General features: G+C 39.3%; 1 protein-coding gene across 1 annotated transcript; it reads right to left on the reverse strand.

Moving 5' to 3' along the window:
• Nucleotides 1–692: 692 nt before the first annotated feature.
• LOC146467969 (uncharacterized) lies at nucleotides 693–19,595 on the reverse strand. Its single transcript, XM_085125357.1, has 16 exons — nucleotides 19,426–19,595; nucleotides 17,385–17,544; nucleotides 15,173–15,271; nucleotides 14,907–15,005; nucleotides 14,240–14,338; nucleotides 12,207–12,281; nucleotides 11,859–11,898; nucleotides 11,128–11,229; nucleotides 10,418–10,525; nucleotides 9,972–10,082; nucleotides 8,146–8,826; nucleotides 7,434–7,492; nucleotides 6,171–6,377; nucleotides 4,975–5,212; nucleotides 3,381–3,580; nucleotides 693–2,472 (listed from the first exon to the last, which is right to left on the reverse strand). The coding sequence occupies exons 2-16, from the start codon at nucleotides 17,508–17,510 to the stop codon at nucleotides 2,143–2,145; spliced, it is 2,574 nt and encodes an 857-aa protein (XP_084981483.1). The 5' UTR covers nucleotides 17,511–17,544; nucleotides 19,426–19,595; the 3' UTR covers nucleotides 693–2,142.
• Nucleotides 19,596–20,759: the final 1,164 nt, after the last annotated feature.

The following is a 20,759-nucleotide window of genomic DNA, read 5'->3' on the forward strand; positions in this document are numbered from 1 at the left end:
CTCGTTTGTTTGCCATTCACCTGAAAATTACTGAAGTTTCAGTTGGAGATTTCCGTCCGGGCAGAACGTGTTTCCTTTACCCCAAGATCCTGCCATTTCGGTTGAGACCATATTTAACATGTAAGTGAAAGTCAAATGCCTAGAACTGGTGCTAAAGATGAGAAGTGTGTAAATGGAACTACAAGCAATAGCAAAAAGGGTTCAGGGGAGGGGAGAGGGGGGGAACAAGGAATACAATGGCGAGTGTCTAAAATGTACTCACTATCAGAAAGTGTATCAACTCTTTTTTGCGATTCCTTGTAGAATTTCTATTCCGAAAAAAACCTTCAACCAGGAAAACGGAACTACCTTTTCTAAAATCCGTTTCTCCTGGAGATTTTCCACTTGAACGAACCAAAAAGTCTTGCCCTCGTAGCTTGGCGTTAACAGTTATTTTGGCGGGGAAGTGGGGTGGGGGCGTGTATGCCATTTTTTCTACTGCCAAAGGAATACTTGGGTTAGGGGGGTGTCCCAGCAATGAAGTGGAGACCCCCTGGATATCCCAGGGGGATTGGATCTCCCATTGCGTCATACGCGGCAGTTCGCTGATTCCCATGGTGACCACTTTGCGCTAGAGAAACCTCTGACGCACAGAGTACAAGAGTAATGTTATGGTTCTCCGCTAAGTAAATTAAATCCAAAACAGACTCGTCTCTCGTTTCCCTCCTTTATTTTTTACACATCGATAACAAGATCAGTTACGATTGTGAAAGCGATAAGATCATTCAATTTGTAATCACAAAGTGTAATGGGATGATGCAATCTACAGCTTTACAAGTTCACTGTCTGTTATTAATTATTTACAAGTTCAACTACCAATGAACTCGACCTCTAGTTACTATTAAAACAACTAAAGGAGGTTTTAAATATTTGTTGTTGCCCAGGAACCAATCTGAGAAACTTGAGAGAAAATCACCAGAAACTGGGGCAACTCAAACTTGCAAATTTCCAATCCGATTTTAAGTTTTAGACCTCCTTTTGACCCAAAAAGGATGAAACTAGTTTCACCTTAGGAAGAATCTCTTTAAACGTCAGTAATATATTCAAATTTTACGGAAAAAAAGACTAAATCAAGAACAAGAATGCAAAATATTTCTTTGAGAAAATGAATAAAATTCAATCCTTATACTTCGCCGAATAATACGCAATTACTTTTGTTGTCCAGATGAACGTTTTACAAAAAAAACAATACGCTAAATATCGTGATACTGGCGACAAATACTGTACCCAAATAACTTATCGTAACGCAATATATATGTAACCTTTTATTCGCGAATGAGTTCTATGTACAATCTTTACAGCAGTTCAGGCTGTCGGGAAAACTAGCAACGTTTCCGTCAAGTCTTCGTGAAACGATTCTTACACGATTCTTGTCGTCCAATCACACTTGACCGACGTATTTACGTGCTTTGTTGTCATCGAGATACTGCTTGTTGCTTAGCAACAACGCTGTTGGAAACCGACCATTCTAGAAAACCGGTTATTTGTTTCATGGCGTCGTTAAAGCTGAATATACGTGACCAACATTTGACACGTTTTTTATGCTGCGTGTACGACACGATTTCTCAGCCTTTCCTTGACAAAGTCCCCTTGTTCCAAAAAACTGGAACGCAAAATTTTGCTCGTGTGCAACTAACCGAAGGTTTGCTTCCCAAGTGAATAGTGATAAAACTCCTTAAAACAAGTAAGTTCTGTATCTGCTGTAATCAGCACTGTTTGTACCCCTCTTTGATTTCTCGAGAAGGCGAGTAAGAATCGAAACAGCTTGCCATTTTTCCATTTCCTACGCTTTGTGAAGGACTGTAGGTAACACTATTGCAACGAGTTTCAAAACCGAACGTTTACCCCTCCCCACCCGGGAGTCGAGTGTTAACCTGGAAAAAAACCCTGCTGAGTAGTGAGCCCCCTTTGATGATTAAATATTCTATGGTTTGCTAAAACTATCGAGTCTAAACATGGAACCCTAATGCCGTCGTTAGTCGATGAAAGCTTCCAACGTATCGTTGTCCAGTTCTCCTGAGAAGAGAATACTATACTAAAAAAAGAAACTAAACTATGACCTCAATTTCTCGCTACTGATTTGCAATCTACGGAGCATGAAAGTTACTCTAAAGGGGGTTGTTTGGACGCCTCGTATAGCTGATGCAGTCTAGTGTTTTCCTTTCGCTCAACCTCTAAGCGACCGCGGTAGGTCTCTGCCTCTTTCTGTGCGTTCTCGAGCTCCGTGCGATATTTTTCACTATCTCTCTGCAGAACCTGTACTTTCACTTCTAACTCCTTTCTCGCTTTCTCTTCTTCAACTTGGCGCTGCTCCAGCAGCTTGCGAAGGTCTTCTTGGACCTGCAGCAGCACCTGAGGTGCAATTAACTGTTGTTGTTGCTGCTGTGTTTGTTGTTGTTGTTGTTGAATATCTATCGTTGTTTGCACAGGAGCCTGACAACCAAATGACATTAAAATTAGCAAATGTTACACATTGTATTATCGCTGTAAGAAATCAGTTAAAAAATGTAACCATTCACCAGCAGTTGGAATAATGGCAACAGGTATGCAATCTAATACTTTGGACAGTTCACACACCCTAGGAGTATGGAAGAGGTAGGCCACACAACAAGTAAGAAATGTCATTTCGGAGACTGTAGCCAGGGGAGTTGGAGTGGGAGGGGGAAGAGGGATTTCAACCGCTCCCTGCCTCTTGTCTTTCAAGGTAAAACTGTGTTGCGAGTGGAGAGAAAAATAAAGCCGTCCCCAGGAGGATACTAGACCATCGCAGGGGGCCACCATTATTTTCTACAGGTTCTGTGACATTTTGCTGGTCCATTTATAGACCCACGACACGGTTCATTAGCACGCGAGACGGTTCATCAGCACGCGGCACTGTTGATCAACACGCGACATTGTTGATCAACACGCGACACTGTTGATCAACACGCGACACCGTTGATCAACACGCGACACTGTTGATCAACACGCGACACTGTTAATCAGCATTCAACACTATTAATCAGCATACACAGATCAGCTACAGATCGATCATCCAACATGCTAGCCAGTATCTCCTGTGACGTTTTTATAACTAACACATCATTCAACTAAACATGTTTAGTTAAAGCAGGTTTGAGAAAAATGAAAAAAAGTGCCAGAAAACTGAAATACTAAATTTTACCGTTTACAAGTAATCTCTCACTTACGCTTTCATTGCAAAAAAACTCAAGTCGAAAAACACCAGTGAGCAACTCCTTTTTATAAGAAAATGATATTAAATCGTGATTAACTGAAAAGCTTTTCAACACGTTTTATCCTTGATGTGAACGGGGCACAAGGTTATGTAATTATTCTGTCACCTGGCCTGGTTGTGTGACGTAATTCTGTGGAAGTATCGTCCCCCGTGGAACTGCCTGTGCTATTAACTGGTGGGCAATGTTAGGCGACTGTTGCTGTGGTTGCCCTGTGACTGATTGCTGATGTGACTGTTGTTGCCGTTGCTGTTGTTGTGAATTCTGATTTACTTGAGAAATTTGATTACCAATCTGCAACTGAGTATCTAGAGGAAAAATATTCAAACATTTAGAAACCAATCTTCGTTTCGTTACTTCTCTATCTAAAAAAAATTGAAAACATCACCCCTGTTTCTAGGCAGTTTTTTTTTTAATTTTTTTTATTTCTAATTTACCATTAAAACTTATCTGAGTCCAAAATAGGTTTTATAGAGGGTTTATGCCGAGGAATAGCCAGTGTAGCTGGCGGTTTTGTTTGCGCGGGGTCAAAAGCCTTGGCGCTTTCGACCATTCCTCTCGCGGCTTCGCCGCCAAGACTCTTCACCCCAAGCGAACCGCCAAAACCGCCAGCTACGCAGGCTAGCCGACACAGCGGTAAAATGAGTGCGCATGCTCGTCACGCGTGAGCAATCTTACTCGGCATTGCTTGTTCTGATTTCGCGTGGATAAGCCCAAATCAAAATAGATAAGGTTGTCGCTTTCAGGAAAGGTTCCTTCGAACTTCCTCCATCACATATCTTACTCAACGAAAAAATATTGTGGTAACAGGACTGAATTTGGCGATTGAAGTGGAGCATTCGTAATCGATTCACGCTTGAATCACAAATCTCCGGAGCACTCATTTTGCCGCTGTGTCAGGCTAGCCGAGGAACTATCGACTGATATTTCCCCGCGTAAATTCGTAAAATTCATGTTCTTCACTCTTGTTGCCGATCGGGGTTCCTTCCATCCGGGTGTTTTCGCCTGATGAACGCTTTCGCTAAGTAACCACTGTACGCAATTTGCACCAATCAGCCGACTCGTAGAAAATTTAGTAGTGAACTGCAACAGGCAACTGCGTCCATCTGGCACAAAAAGCCGGGTTCGAATCTTGTAAAATAACATCAAAGGATCCTTGATTTTCCATTCCTCATTACTTCCATTTTGCAACGAGCTGCTATCACTCTAAAAATGTGGTTGAAGATAACGTTCTACGGGCTTATTTCGATGAAAGAGCCACTGTAAGATGTCTACAAGGCGTAATGAAAATCACCCAAGAAAGGGAAGCAGGGGATCAATCGGAAACCTTTCAATTTCAGGTTAAAATTGGGACAAATAAATTAGAATATATGAAACATATATATTTGAACTGCGGATAAAAGATGAAATAGAAGAAAGATCCTCGCAGTTATTTTCACAACTTAAGCAGTTGCGAAAAGAAAGCCTGGCAAAAAATTAGGCTTGAACGGGGACCTCTGCGATGCCGGTGCAATGCTCCACCAACTGAGCTATCAAGCCAACTGAGAGCTGGCCATATTGTGAGTTCGTAATATACCCGTGAAGGGTCAGTTGGGCGATGGGAATCGTAACTCTTCATGCTGATGGCCAACTTCTTCATTTATTAAAATCATTGCAAGGATCTTTATCACTACTTTCTGACTCTTGGCAGTAATCCACTTACTTGCTGCTAACATTTGTATCTGTTGAGGCGTCAAAGTCAGGGGTAGCGGTAAAGTTCCATGGCCCACGTTTTGCATGAGATGCGCCAAGTTCAGTTGGTCCTGAGGGAGTTGTAACTGGACGACTGGAGCCTGCGCTGTAGCTGAGCCAGCGGCCTGTTCCTGTGGAGTCTGCGTAGTACCATCGTGTTGCTGAACAATGGTTACTTGGTTCTGCTGTGGCTGAGCAGTTGATGTTTGCTGAGTTGAACATGAAAAAACAACATATTAAGCAACTTTCATTTAAGAGCTGGTTTGTGCTCAGTATGAGTGGACACGAAAAATTTGCTGAGTAAAAGAGAAGCATAAAAATTAAATTGACAATTGCTTGAAGGGGTTGCCAAGAGGAATTTTAGCTTCACGTATGCCTTTATTAAAACTTCTCCAGTACATCTAGAACTTGATAGAAACAAGCTAACGCAGACCGATGGACTCCCGGTAAACTGGCCTGTTATCCGCGTTGCTGATACTATATGTCCACTGTAGAAGTAGGCAGGATGCTGTCACACATATAGACTATCTAGTTTTTATTAAAAACTGGATCATTGTATAATGCAATTCCAGGGATTTGATTGGCTTAGCGGCCATGGTATATGAGCTATTATACCATGCCCGAGAATAGGGATCATTAAAATGGTCTTCTGGTTGTTCTTGCTAAGCGAAACCAGCCATAACTTACAATATTTCTTGATTGTTTTTAATCAAGCAATTATTCCACTCGCGCTTGTTGGATATGAGATGATTATAGCCAACTCAGCGCTTCGCGCCTCGTTGGCTATCTATCATCTCATATCCAACGCGCGCTCGTCGAATAATTGTTAAAAAGATCATGGATCAGAGAATTAACTCTGCAGTGTATGTGAACCTAAGAATTTCCCACTGAGCATTAGCTCTAGTAAGGAAATGGGAGATCGCACAAGGCGAGGAAAAAAATCTGCGACCTTGGCAAGAATTGAACCCATGACCTCCGGATTTCACCTATAGTTAAAGTTAAAGTTAAAGTTAAAGTTAAAGGCTTGTTTGTCACAAGTCTCCCTGTAACTTAGTAGTTAGAGCATCAGACTGGTCTACGGCAGCCAAAGATCATGTGTTTGTCTGCCTTTGTCCGACCAGACATGATGTAGACCAATCTCAATGCCTTACAGCAATTCTAATTTACCGGTTGTGTCTCCTGTCCGGGTACTTGCTGGACTAGTTGCACCTGTTGAAGTGCAAACGTTGGATCTGTAGCCAGCAGTTGATGCTGCACTGGATGCTGCAGCCCAGTTGGGACTTGAAGCGTTATGAGTAGCTCTTGTGTTCCCTGCATGGTCTGTGAATTCATGTCATCCTGTTTAGTTTCACTGGCATCCTGTTGAAGTACTTCCTGAGTGGATAAGATGGCACAAAAAATATTATTACAATTATTATTATTACGGGGCCTAAGTCACCTGAAAAAAACGGAAACTCTCAAATGAAGGGTAAGGAACATAACCGACCTCAATGCATTTCAGATCGCTTTTTGCTGCTTTAGCTCAGATTCACTGGAGTTTTTGTATGTGGCCTTGAATTCCTCCAGGAAACATTGCTCCAGTGTTTTTATCCACTGCGTGCGCTTCGTTTTGTGATAAAAACGGAAATCTTGCCTATAATCAAAGGTTTTCATTGCACATGAAGCGCAAAACAGCGGATAAAACATTGAAGAGACTTTTCCTGAAGGACTTCAAGGCCACATGTACAGTACAGTAGCTACATTTTTACAATAACTGTCCATATTCCCGCGCGCTGATTGGCTCGTAGCTATTGTCTATAAGAGTACAGACAATAAAAATGACGTCAGATGTAACGCGCGCGCTTTCTCAACGAAAAAAAAAAGCCAATTTCGCTCGCACTTTTTCCATGTTATTGTAAAAAACAAATCGACGGCAGTTTTCTATGGTCTATACTCTTATAGACCATAAAATGACGCCATAAAATGTCCAAAACTTGGCAGTGAAACCACTCGCCTGCGGCTCGTGGTTCCACTTGAGTTTTGAACATTTTTTGACGTCATTTTATGGTCTATAAGAGTATAGACCATAGAAAACTGCCGTCGATTTGTTAAGTATATTAACTCAGCACAAGGGCTATTATGAGTTATTTTACAATCTTGTTGAAAACGAGAACAACAACAACAACAACAACAACAAAAGAACTCTGGTGAATCTGAGCTTAATCAGAAGAAAATCAGAACCGTCTGGGAATGTTTGTCATTTAATTTTTATTTTAAGCCAATTACCAACCCATAAACAAAGACAACAGTTTCTGGTACGGGAAATTCAAATCTCAAATCAGATTTGTATCTGGGGATAAGTCTTGCAGAAAATTTAACACCCTGCCTTTATCAGAACTAACTGTCTCGTAATAATAATATTGTTTATCAACCGAAACAATGTAAGCTTGCCTGTGACTGGGTCTGGCTTTTTAACAACTCAGCCGCTTGATGTTCAACTTTGACTTGAGCTGCAACAATAAGAACAGAGAATTAAGGTGATTGTTCAAAGGTTGGGTGTGAGAGAGATTGTACATAAGAAGGATAAGGGAATTCTGTTAACAAGGACAAAGAGAGGTATAAACCTTCCTCCATATTGGGCCCAAGTGATATGTACTTCTGTTTGAAGTAAGAGGTTTTGTATCTATGCCGCTGAGATGTGAACTTAGTTCTGAAAAACTATGACCTCCTGACTGGCTGGCGTGCAAAGGTCATGGATTCAATGTCTGTTGAAGATTCACATTTTTCCATTGTCATGTGCTAAACCGGTTAAATGTTCCTTCTTTCTTATTTTGTCTGCAGTTCCACAAAGCTATGAAATTTGGGAGAACTGAGCTTTTTTAGACCGCGAGCAATGACCTCACGAGTTTGGTGAGCGGAATGCGCTTTTTATGAGCTTTTTTAGACTGCGAGCGATGAAGTCGCGAGAGGTCAACCTTCGTCCCGTGCCATATAAATCAGACGAAGGACTCTTTTGAAAGTCTATGGAAACACAAGCAATAAGCAAGTGTTTTCAAAACAGCTACTTGATCTCCCAAACTTGGAATTATGTTTCTGTAACCTTACAGGAACACAAACATAAATTGTTTTCTGCAGTTCTGCAAAGATTTGCTTTACCCCTTACCTACTCCATCTTTGTTTGTTGTTGCATTCAACTCCACAACAACTGAAGGCTGCACCCCTTGTATCGGAGCAAGCATCTGACTTAATGCCAGCGTCTGACCTGAACCACTTGGCAGCTGAAAAGGAGCCATAATAGTCTGCGGAAGCATTGTCTGTGCTGGTGCATGCATAGTAGCAGCACCACTGCTAACACCAGAACTCGCCGCACTTGTTGATGCGGAATCTCCAGCAGTTGTTGCCAGAGAAGGAACCTGTTGCACAGTCACCCCAGCTGTGCTGGAGAAGAAAGATGCACCTCCTGATTGCATGAGAGGTACCAGTTGAGCCCCTGATGACGCAACCTGCTGTGATGTCATCACTGGCATCGAGAACGACAGTGGTAGGGGGGAGGTTTGAGCAGGCGATGATAGTGACGACAGAGCAGATAGTGCTGCAAGCGGCGACGGCATGGGAAATAGACTTGAAGGTGTTAAAGGGGTGGTGAAGGTAGGCGTGGTTGGTGGCAGGGTAAGTGGTGTCATGCCAATGGGTCTGCCGGCAACAGCTGTGACTTGCTGTGGTGTGGTAGAGGTTGATGATGAACTGTGGCTCAATGTTGCAGTAGCAAGGGTTGCCAGAGTATCAAGGACGCTTGAATCTTGTGTTTTAGTAGTATTGGGGGTGCCTTTGCCTTCAGCATGCACTAGGTAAAATAAAAAAAATGCAAAAGAGTACAGTAAAAAATAATTTATTTCAGAGTAATAATAGCTACTGATGAAAAAGAAAAATAGATTTGCAGTTGAGTGAAAATTGAAGGGTTTTATACAAGAGAAACATAAATGACTTCTTTTTTTAATTTTATTGCCTAACAGAACACAGAATAAATGATTACCGGTACAATACTTTATACTACTTGGAAATAACTACTTACATACTATTAGTGTGAACATTGTAAGTATAGTATTGAAAGCATAATAAGCTTCGTCTAGTATAATGGTTAATGTCAGCTCTGTAAATGACTTTTTTGCCTTACATTAAAATAAAATTGCTCCAAATAAGCCCTATTTTTCGTAAAACACAAGCAACCTACACAAAAGAGATACCAAGGCTTGACTGATTTCTTTTGTATATGAAACTGAACCAAGTTGAGGGAAGCATTCGGTGTTTGTGAACAAAAGAAAGGCTTTGTATCTTTATTGTTGAAAAATTAAATATGCAACAAAGTTTCTTTCAATTCATTATAACCGGGAGGGGTTCATTGTTCTGCGCATGTCCTTGAATCAAAATACCTTTTTGCCTTTGAGCGCTATGACCCAAGCCTATGAACCATTCGGAAGGGAAAAGGTAACTCAGGTAATAATTTTTCCATATGACTGCATTATTTCGCATGCAAATAACTGTTAAAACATCAACCGTGGAATAAATCCTTCGGGTCAATGCTAAAATCCATATCGACAACATGGGTACAATCCACTAGCATTTTCTGTGAATTTCGGTCATCAGTCATTTTGCTTGGACTAATTATAGAATGTGATTACTGAAGTACATGTGAGTGGGATTTTTAAGCTGATAAAGTTGATAAGAAAGAGAAAAAGCATTTAGATTCAAGCACATGCGCTGAAATGTGAACCCCTCCCTTTAGGCCTTTAAATTGTACAACTTTATCACTGTAAATCCATACTTGAACTTCAATAGGCTAGCTAAAAGATCATTTTTTTATTTATTTTTATAATCTTTGCCAACATAAGTCTTAGATTCCCTTAGGCCATTTCTTCAATATAACATGCATATAACAACATTATCATAATTTACATACAAATGCTGGCAGTAATAATTATTGATACTTACCAGCTGAGGACTGACCCTCTCCTTCACTCTCGGACTTTGCTTTTACTATGGCTGCAGCAGACACAAGAGAAGCTATAGAATTCTCTGTGGGACTACGCAGGGATGGTGAACCTGAAGCATCCAAAAATGCCACACTTTAAAACTCATCATTAATTAACAACACATTAACTTACGAGGAGGCTGATACTGCTTCAAATACTGACAGGTTCACATGGGGTAGGTGCCTTAGAAAATAATCCGAAACTACCACTCTGCATCTCCAGACAATGCTGTGGATTGAGAGGAATTGTAACTGGGAGCATCAGATTTCAAGACCTAATGCTGCTAACTCAGCCATTATGCTACCAGATGTTAATAAGATACTGCATATTGTTAGAGTCTGGATAAAATGACAATGGTACACAATACACATGCATAATAATTACAGTTATGATAGTACAATATACCTGCATTATTAAACTGAGGTGGTGCAGACACTCTTCTTCCTCCACCTACAGCAGATTTGGGTGCGGCGCCTGGTGTTGTAGCCTTTCTTCGCGGCTTGCTACCATTCTCTGTGATACAAATTAGAGCAGTTTAAATGCAGTTGAATTTAGAAACCTACATGTAAAACTATATAATAAAAAAATATACACTCAGCTCATCACTTCACCACAACTGATAATACACCTTACAGTCAATCCACGTCACGTGTGACCGGTATTTTTAAATTTGAAAGGAGTTTTGAAATTTACATGTCAGTTTTGAACATCGCCAACAAGATTTCAGAGTTCCCCTAGAAATTTCCCTAGTTTATTGATATAAGGCTATGAATTTTTCTTTACATTACAGCATTAAGTATTTCAGGAATAACAATTGTTTCCCAAGTATTTTGAATCTTTTTTCCAGTTAATGCGTCTTTTTCAGGAAAGACTTCCAGACAAATGTTCAACATTCCATTGAAACGCCGGACATTACAGAGAGGAATTGGAATGTCCATTTCATTCTTGGAAATACTTGTTACGTGTGACGTGGATTGACTGTGAAAGTTACCAGGCCAGGATAATTCTAGCAAATTATGTACTTGCACAGTTTTTTAGATTTCACGCCGTAAGTTGTTCCCAAACCAAATTCTAATGGGAAATAAGGTGCTGATCACTATTGGGTTGTTAATCACCTATTGGTCCTTCAGGCCCTGTCCAAGAGCCTTCTGTCATGGCAAACTTTTTTGTTCTTTGTCTCTTCTTCACTGAGTTCAAAGAGAGGTTACTGCGGTCAGCTACGAGAAAAAAAGGAATGGGTATTAAACCATTTCTTGGAGGTGTGCTTACGACGACAAGGTAAAATTAACATGTAGAGAACCTAAACTTTGTGTGCAGTTGTTAGTCATGGGGTAATTCTTACTGTGATAGTTGCTTGGTAGCTAACTTGAAAAAAAGAGGCAGTGTGGGGCAAGAGTGTGGGTGCATGCTAAACTGTCAGATCCTCTAAGGAGAGGGTCCTCTAAGTGCATGAACAGTGACATGTGGAATCTCGGTGTATCAGAGGAGTATAAAATTTGCATGTGCATGATTGTATAAGCCCTATTGCAGTTGACGCTTCTTACTACCATCTTCTTTAAAAAAAAAAATTGGAGCAGGGAGAAACCTGCATATGATATCAACCCCAGGAATCAGACCCAAGCCACATCGCTTGGATACAAGTGATCTTATCACTGTACCAGTGAAGAATTAGCAATTTTAATCCATACACAGATTTATAATTTTCCAGACTTTTTGGAGTCTCCTATTGAGGTTATTCCTCAACAATCGAGCCCAGATTTGCAGCAAGATTTCTAGACTGGCAGAATATTCCCTGCAGGCTGTCAAATGGTGTAGTTACATTCAGTTTAACTTGCATTTTCTGTACCTTGTCTCTTTGGAGTCTTGGGTAATGTCAAGTCTTGATCCTTAGAAGTGAAAAACACTATTAATTATTAAATATGAAAAAAAATCTACCTGGAGTTTTGAAAATGGCCCGTTCAAGTCTTGCTTGGAAATACAAAAACAAAGGTTGCATGATCTTTTTTTCCCTCTCTTTTCTCTTCTTCCTCCTTTTGTCTCCCTTTTGCATCACTATGAACTTTCTTGGATACTTAAAATTTGTGATTTGGTGTCATTTCACAAAAGTGCTCAACTTTTCATCCACGAACATTTCAAAAAATCAGGGTGATATAAATTAAGCTGACTTTAATAGCAGATTTATTAAAGCTCTCACCTGGCCAGATGACAATGTAGTCAGCACTTCAGTGTATCCCTTACCACGAGCAATATCAATGGGTGTCTTGCCAAACTTAACAAATAAACGACACTGTTACTGGCTTGTAACCGTAAGATATTTGTCTGTCAGTATTATATTGTGTATCTCATATAAAATATATGCAATCTAAAACTTAACACTGTGAAGTTTCATTACTTTCTTCGTTCTGTTAATTTTTCTTGCTATCAATGATGACTTAATTCAGTACACTGGATCTATTAATTTTTTCCCAAATCAAAATATCAAAAATGAGCATGGCTAGAATTGGGTTATTCCAGAAAAAATCCACACACCCCCGACGGATGGGGTCGTTTTTTAACCCCCCCTCTCACCTGGATTTCCTGAAGCACAAGACCCCCCCTCCTGTCTGGATTTCCAAAACCAAAGACCCCCCCTCCCGCCTGGATTTCCGGAAAAAAATATTAGGCTTAAATTTAATTTATTTTTAATAGAAAATATGCACAATCACGTCTAGAAGATGTTCTTTTTTATTTCTAAAGCTTTGGCTAATACTAGAAACTCTATCGCGTGGAACTAACAAAAGAAAGGAGCAACAATGCGAAAAGCGAACGAGTTCATTCTTTGTGTATGGACAGTACCCATGGAATCTTAAAACTGCACGCAGAAAACGCACTGGCTGCTTGTTCAACTGTGCTACGGACGATGGGACTTCAGAGAGGTTACCACTGTAATATACCTGCCAACTTTTTCTGAGTCAAACGCGTGAGATTTTTGTCTCGTCATGACCGAGATTTCCGAAAACGTCCGAGCCACTTCCGAAGATTTCCGACGATTTTCCGAAGACTTCCGAACGTTGCCGAAAATGTCCGACGATATTCCGACGACCTTTGAACACTTACGATTCGAACGGATTGTGGACATTTGAAAGCTTTTGTGATTGTTACAAGGAGCGAAGAAATAATACATAACGAATCTGAGATAAAATGAAATTTTTTAGAACAATTCGTCCGGATTTGTGAGTCAGGCGTGAGAAATTGTCCTTGATGCGTGAGATCGATGTCTTTAGTCCGCAGGCGTGAGACTCACGCATAATGCGTGAGAGTTGGCAGGTATACTGTAAATGTTGCAGGAAGCCGTCCAAGAAATTTCTCCTTCTGTTGCTTTCGCAATAACTTACGTTTCCAAATGTTTTTTTGAGGTACAGATGGCTACAAGTTCCTCTCGAGCATTTTCGATGAAGAGAGAATGTTTGGACCAAAATTCTTTGGAATTATCTCCTTCAGCTGATAGCTCTGCATCCTTGCTTGCACAAGTAAAAAATTCTTCTGCCTGACGCAGTGGACACCATGCTAAGAAAGCAATGGCGGACCAAATAACCAAGACGTGAAATTGGTGGCGCGGGGGGTCTGGTACGAGTAAAAATGTGTCAGGCGTTTCAAACTCTTCGTTGCAACAATGTTATGATGGCTCGTTCTTTAGTATAGTATCTTGTTCGCATTTTCTACTATAAAAGGACCTGCGAAGGAACTTAGCTTATCATTTATTTTAGGTGAGAAATATGTGAACAAAATATTTTTACTATTTTCAGGGTCTGAGAGCGCTGAAGTGTCACCGAACTAAATGTTCGAATCGCGTTGAACTATCGGTCGAAATGACCCATGCAGAAGACTTTTCTTAAGTTCAACCCCCCTCCCCCCTGGATTTCCAGAGTCTTTAACCCCCTCTCCCGCGAGAATTTCCAGAATCCCATCCGTCGGGGAGGTGTGAATTTTTTCTGGAACAACCCATTGAGCCAGGCACAGCACATAATTCTACATAATTATGTGAAACAACATGTACATGGAATTTGGGGTGAAAGGTTAATGCACAAAATGACTTTTGCTGGTATTGCTGCTAAATGAAGAAAGGAGCATGTTGATTGAGTTAAGCAGAGAGTTTTTGAGTTTGGAAAACATGGGCACAACAGAAAGTGAGAATTGAGGAACTGAACTGAACTGAGTAGTAAAAAAAAAGATTATAAAAAGCCTTACCTTGCTCTTGATGTCTATCTTGGCTCCTGCTCTGAGCAAAATCTTGACAATGTCAACATGGTTGTGTTCACAGGCCCAGTGAAGTGGAGTCATATTTAGCTGAAACATTTAAATATTAAGTAAAGTTACATTTACTTCACCTGCTAGCAAAAAAAGCCTGATGAAGCACATTCAATGAAATTAAAGGTGCCCCTGGTTTCCCCACATGCTCTTAATTACAAACTTGACTTACTGTAACAATGGAAATGTAACTTAGTTACAGTACATGTATTTATTTAATATTTATTTATTTATTTCATTTACCATTAATTTTAAGTCTGGCAATGAACCAATAACATTGCTATAAACATGATAATCCAGTCAACTAATGATAAATGACCATTAATAATATTTCAAATCTTTCCTGTTAGCATAGTATTTCAGACTAAACCTCAAGAAAATGCAGTAAATACTAAGGGTCTAATTTTAATAATTTACTGGAAATGCATGCCAGATGCCCTAGAAGGTCAGGCCACTTCTGACCTTCATTGCATGGTCATTGGCCACATATTCGGGTGTTACAGGTGAAAATTCATGTCATAGCTGCTTTAAAACTTGATGACAGCCCTGTAATACAGAGAAAAAAGGGTTACCGGACAGGCACAAACCAAACTATGTTCCACCTTACCATGTCTGTGTTGTTTGTACAGGCTCCAGAAGAAAGAAGCAGCTCTACCACATGGGTGTGTCCATGCTGCGCAGCCATGTGTAAGGGTGTTCTGTCAACCTAAAAAAAAATACAACACAGAAAAAGAAAATTTAACAACCATTAGGGGCCGCAAATAGCAAATGTTTACTTTCCCATGAGAAAATGTGCCAGTAAGTTACTGAACTATGCCATGCTGAGGAAAAAATTAATTTATCATAAATAAATCACAAATTAAAGCAAAGTACCTTTGTGCGTGCATCCCGGCTGACTCCAGCTCGCAGCAATACTTCTGCAGTCTGTGTGTGACCATGTTGGGCCGCCAAGTGTAGTGGTGAAGTGCCCAGCTAACACATGTACATGTAACACAGAACTGTTAATACAGTGTAGTTGATATGGATGAATTTTAAGGACAGTACTTCCTTTTGCCATTGCGTATATATTCTGCACATCTACAGATGGTCCAAGAAACTTTGATTTCTTAAGGACGGTGCCTGTCCAATTCAAAGGAATTTTTGGACGGGTGTATGACTACACCTGAATGCAACAATACAGGGTAATATTATTACAGTTATTGCTATCAAAGTCAGAACAAATAGAATTTAGGGAAGGTAGAGAAATCACGAGTAACACACACAAAAAAAAAGGAAGAAAAAAGTCAAAAAATTAACGAAAAACAAAAATTAACGAGTTACAGCTAATTGGCGAGACCTATTTTAGTCATTTTTATTTACCAAAATAATGAGGAGAAGCCGGCAAATTTCTCCTTTGAATGATATTACTGCTTACTAATTATCTCCGAAAAATGCCTAGTTACTGCCAATTTTCTTTTTGAATTTAAATTCCTTGCTAAAATCTGCTTTTCCCACTTTAATTCACAAAATACACAAAAAAACATCTGTATTGGAAGGCACTATCATCAAGTTGGAAAAGTGTGATTATCTGGGCCCAGTATGAGAAGCCTTGATGAACACCAACAAGTGTAGTCCTTGGAGGGACTGATGTTGGTGACAAAATGACTGATGTTTAATCAACAGCCGTATTGTGAGCTGAATTCATTATCAGGGTCAGGGTGGTAAAACGTCAGTCAATGTCACCAATAACAGTCCATCTTAGATCTACACTCACCCAAACAATCATACTTTATCAGCCAACTCATGATATGACTGGCAAAAGTCAGAAAAAAAATTAAAATTTAAAAAAGAACACAAAAAAACTGAAATAAATTAAACAAAAAAATACACCTGTTCAATAACAAACAAATACAGTGAAGTGAACTGCTTGACAAAAGCTACAGTTGTGATTCAGATCTCAAATTTTCACTGACCCAGAAAATCACTGTCTTTACCAAATCATGTCTTAATGACTCCTTGGTTCAAACTATTTTAAAATGAATGAATTTATGGCAAAAGTCAGAAATAATTTAAAATTAAAAGAAAAGTCAGAAATAATTAAACAAATGACACCTGTTCAATAACAAACACACGTAAAGTGAACTGCTTGTCACTGTTCCACTATGTACAGCCAAACTTTTGGAGAGAATCTTCACCCAGATTACTGTATATGAATTCTTCAGGATCAGTGCATTGTCAGATGTAAGTACTGTACATGTTCATTGTAAGTTGTAGTTTGAAATAAATTTTAGGTCAAAATGATTTCAAACTACAATAATTAATTTATATACTTCCTTTTATTCCTCCTGAGTTATTACCATAATCAGTGCAATAAGAAAAAGTAAACGTTAATTACAATACTTTAAAATCATTTTGATCTAAAATTCATTTTAAAGTACGTGCACAACACACACAACCCTTTTCCACAAGTTTCTCTTACTAGACCAAGAATCTCAAAAATCTGAATCAAAATTGTATTTGTCTAGAACATGAAAGTTTGTGAATGTCTTCTGAGGGTGCAAAATCCACTTCTGACTTTTAACAACAATCTTCTCTTGCCAAAAAAGGGTAAATAACAGATGAAAAGCTTATGGTCTGACCTCAAGTTCAAAGTTGAATTATTTTTTTCAGTTACATATTAACCTAGCTGCTCTAACATTAAGAATCTGCTACTATTATTATATATATATATTTTTTTGGTGTTTGGAGCTGTAATAAGTGTATTGTAAAAGATTATGTGATGTTGTACGGTTTTGTTGTTTTTCAAAAAAAGTCTATTAAAAAAGAAAAAAAAGAACTGGCTACAAACCGGGATTAAGATTTGATTTAATGTGATGAATCTGTCTGGAACTGTCTGTCATAAAAGTTTGTGTGAGTCTAAAATCGGGCACTCCTGACTTAAAAAAAAAATAAGCAAATCGTCCTCTTGATGAAAAAAGTGTAGATAGTAGAAGTGCTTAAACGAGTCCTGACCTTAAAATTTAAAGTGTCCTAGACCAAACAGTCATAACCTAGCGGTCCCCCACTGACAAAACTCAAATGATCAAGCCATTCATGTACACCTTACCCAGTCAGTCGTGAATGGTGCACCAGATGCCATGAGTATGCTAACTTCTTCTGCATGTCCCTTGCGAGACGCCTCTAATAACCGCTTCCCAAGGTCCACCAGGGACGACTTCTCCTTCTCCTTCATTCTGGCAATCTATGTTTGTAGCACCAGCTGAAACCTAAAATATGCAGAAATTATAAGCAAGGATTTAGCAGGTCCAATGTTACAGAAATCTGGTCCACGGTTCAACAGACTTTTGCAAGTAATACCAGCTTTAATGCATGCAATTTCATTAAGTCACATGTACCTACTAGGTTATTTTAATTTTGAGACACATTTTAAGTATGACACCAACTTCATTCCTAGGGTTTTTTCCCAAGAAGATTGGGAGGGGTAGCCCTTGATTGGGATTGGCACCCTCCTAATCTTGAAGGGAAAAGGGGACTAGTTTCAAAAGAAACTGTGGTCAACAACAACAACAACATTGTTGGGAAGTAGAAATGAATGTTTGATTTTGTCAACAGAGTAAAGAGATTTGAGTGCTGACAATGTACAAGCATTATGGTAGCCCTTTGTCAGAGTGAATAAAGGAATTGTGGGTTGTTTGTGTTGATATAGCAACATGGAAAACAAGAACAACTTAGTTGAGTGAAAAGCGTTTGTTGATTTCGTGGAGATCAAGAGTTCAAGGGAAAAGTCCTGGAAACAAGGTTGGCATGACATGACCACATCAGCGATTCTTATCTGTTTTTACCTTTATTGTATTAATAAATGTTTATTGTTGTTGTTGTTGTTGTTGTTGTTAAGGTGGGTTGGGCTTGGTGAAGGTGACAGCAGGAAATGAAACTTGTAGAGGAAAATTTCTTTTCAAAAATACAAGGGATAAACAAACCCTCAAGGCAATCAAGTTCACGCTTTCTTTAATTATTTTAGAACTTTTTCGCTGCAGGTTGCATATTAATTTAGGTCACACCGTGAGGAGACAACAAATAATTTCCGGTCAAAATGACCGATTGCTGAAAATAACTTTTACAAAAGACAACCCTGATCTTACAAGTTTCCATGACATCGTGTAAAAGATGTGCAGCAAGGAAAGATCGCGAGGAAAAGAAATTGCCACAACGTATTCAATGTAACAAACAGCAGTTAAAAGGTTTATAATTATTAACTAAGGCAGATTCAATAAATAGTAGCTTCGAACGAAGAAATATGGCAGAAATATGGCTCGCAGTTAAAGAAAGAAATTTAGGCATCTCTAATTTGAAAAAGAATAACAGCCTACGTTCAGCAAAGCACACAACAAAGTGTAAATCACGTGCTATAGGCGTAAAGTTTGCAAGTCCGGAAGTCAATGTCCGCCATCTTGTCTTCGTGGACTACACACATCAACGCTAAACAAAACTTATGGTGGGTATGAAAAACAAACTAACAATAAAATACGTATATTAAAGAAAAATTATTCGAGACGGTAGCTTAATTTTTCTGTTAAGGTTTTGCTTTCGGTGTAAGCGATCGTCTCAAGTTTAGCCAGAAAGACGAACTGTTCGGAATCGAACCGAAGATGATCGACCGCCGTAAATACACAAATTGACAAGTACAACTTTTTACGTTTTTCAACCAGGATAACTCGTGGCAGAGAATAAAATGAAATTAAATTCCACAAAAGGCTATATTTTTCTCAAATTTTACGTTGACATGTGCAAGACTGGGAGAATGAGACCGTGGAAAAAGAAAACATACGCTATCCAACGTGCACATCCGGAGTAACTAATTTATGCAAAAATTGGAAGCGCATCCACAACACACAAACTACCGGTTTGCTCAACTTCCATTTACGCCGAAACAAAACACAATCACGATTTATAAAAACAATAAGGTATTACTCCAGTGCAAGAACTTTAAAATCCACCTCCTTTACGTCAAATACAAAGCGAAATACAGCCCGTCCCGCTGATTACAACGAGCGAGGGAAGGAAAAGAACACAACACGGAAGCGAATAATTCTGCGTACAAACTTTAGCTCGACGACTCCTGAAAATTACAACTGGATTACACTCACCCTTTGGCGCACCTCTTCCGAAATTTAATCCCTGAAGTGATTCACGATATCCCAGCAGAATATTTCGGGAAAAATTTCAGCCCATCAAAAGTTTTTAAGATGCAAAAATGGCCGGAAACTCGCAGCGGAAGCACATGGTTGGTTCGAGTTGCTCGTTTAGAACTTCCTTTGCTCCATGGACGCCGTTGAACGCTTGATCACGTGATATTTATGTAACAAGAAAATGCTTGCTGACAAATCTCCCGATTGTCATAAAAAACCTCTTGTTTACGCATACTTGTAGTTGGTTTCTCAAAAGTCGAGCAAGATAAATATTAAAATCTATAAGCTTCTTTTGCTTAAAATTTATGTTTTTGTAATGGATTTGAAACATAAAGTGAAAAGTAAATACACTGATGAAATTGAATTTTCTTACTAACTCCGCTAATTGAGTTTTCTTTTGAGTACCCGTATGAACGGAATAACAAATTCATCGATATTGCAAACCAGTGATTTCAATTTGAAACTTATTCTGCTTTCTATCACGGAAAATTGACCCAGGTATCTAATTAGCTGCTTCCATCATGTCTTGATCCATATTTTTTTTTTACACCTGAGGCCCCGGCCTGAAGTCGTGGGAGTAGCCCCGACAGCAAGCTTTTCGTGGGTTTTGTGTACCTTTTCGCTTTTTGACAGCGCGGAAGTCACAAAACCCCACAAAAACACTTACTCAGTAACTAACTGCTACCCGTAAAATGAATGAACTTGATTTTGGCTACGTGCCGTAACATTTTCGGTGTACTAATAATCAAAAGTCACACTTCTCAAGTAAGGAATTGATGCACATGCCTACAGATTTGATACCCCCCCCCCCCCCCCGCCCCCCATCGAAATAAAAACAAAGGTTCGGTGTCGCCAAGGTTGTGATTCATAAATACCATGAAGAAGAAAGGCCATGCCTTTCGATGATTGAAAAAATATATTTCTTTTACAGTGAAATACAGCCTTGTTCTTTTTTGCATTATTCTACGGTACTACACTTCAGTTCATTGCTGATTATTAATTAGATCCTCTACTACAGAATCCGGTACTTTTATTTTATTTTGCCGCGATGGTCCTTCCACTGACACAGTTACTGATTTTTACTGTTGTGATTCTGCTGAAAATTATCGGACTCGTTGCAAAATAGCCGATTTATGGGACAATGTTCCGCGACACCGGTTTAATTTTTCTATTTTTCATACTTTCATAGTGCTTTGAAACGGAAAAGTTACCTGGATTGGGATGCAATATCAATGTGTTCTATGTTGTAAATCAGTATTATGCCGGCATATAAATGCCTGATGCTCCAACTC

This window comes from Pavona decussata, unplaced genomic scaffold (assembly GCF_977016875.1).
Source record: "Pavona decussata unplaced genomic scaffold, jaPavDecu1.1 SCAFFOLD_134, whole genome shotgun sequence".
Lineage (NCBI taxonomy): Eukaryota > Metazoa > Cnidaria > Anthozoa > Scleractinia > Agariciidae > Pavona > Pavona decussata.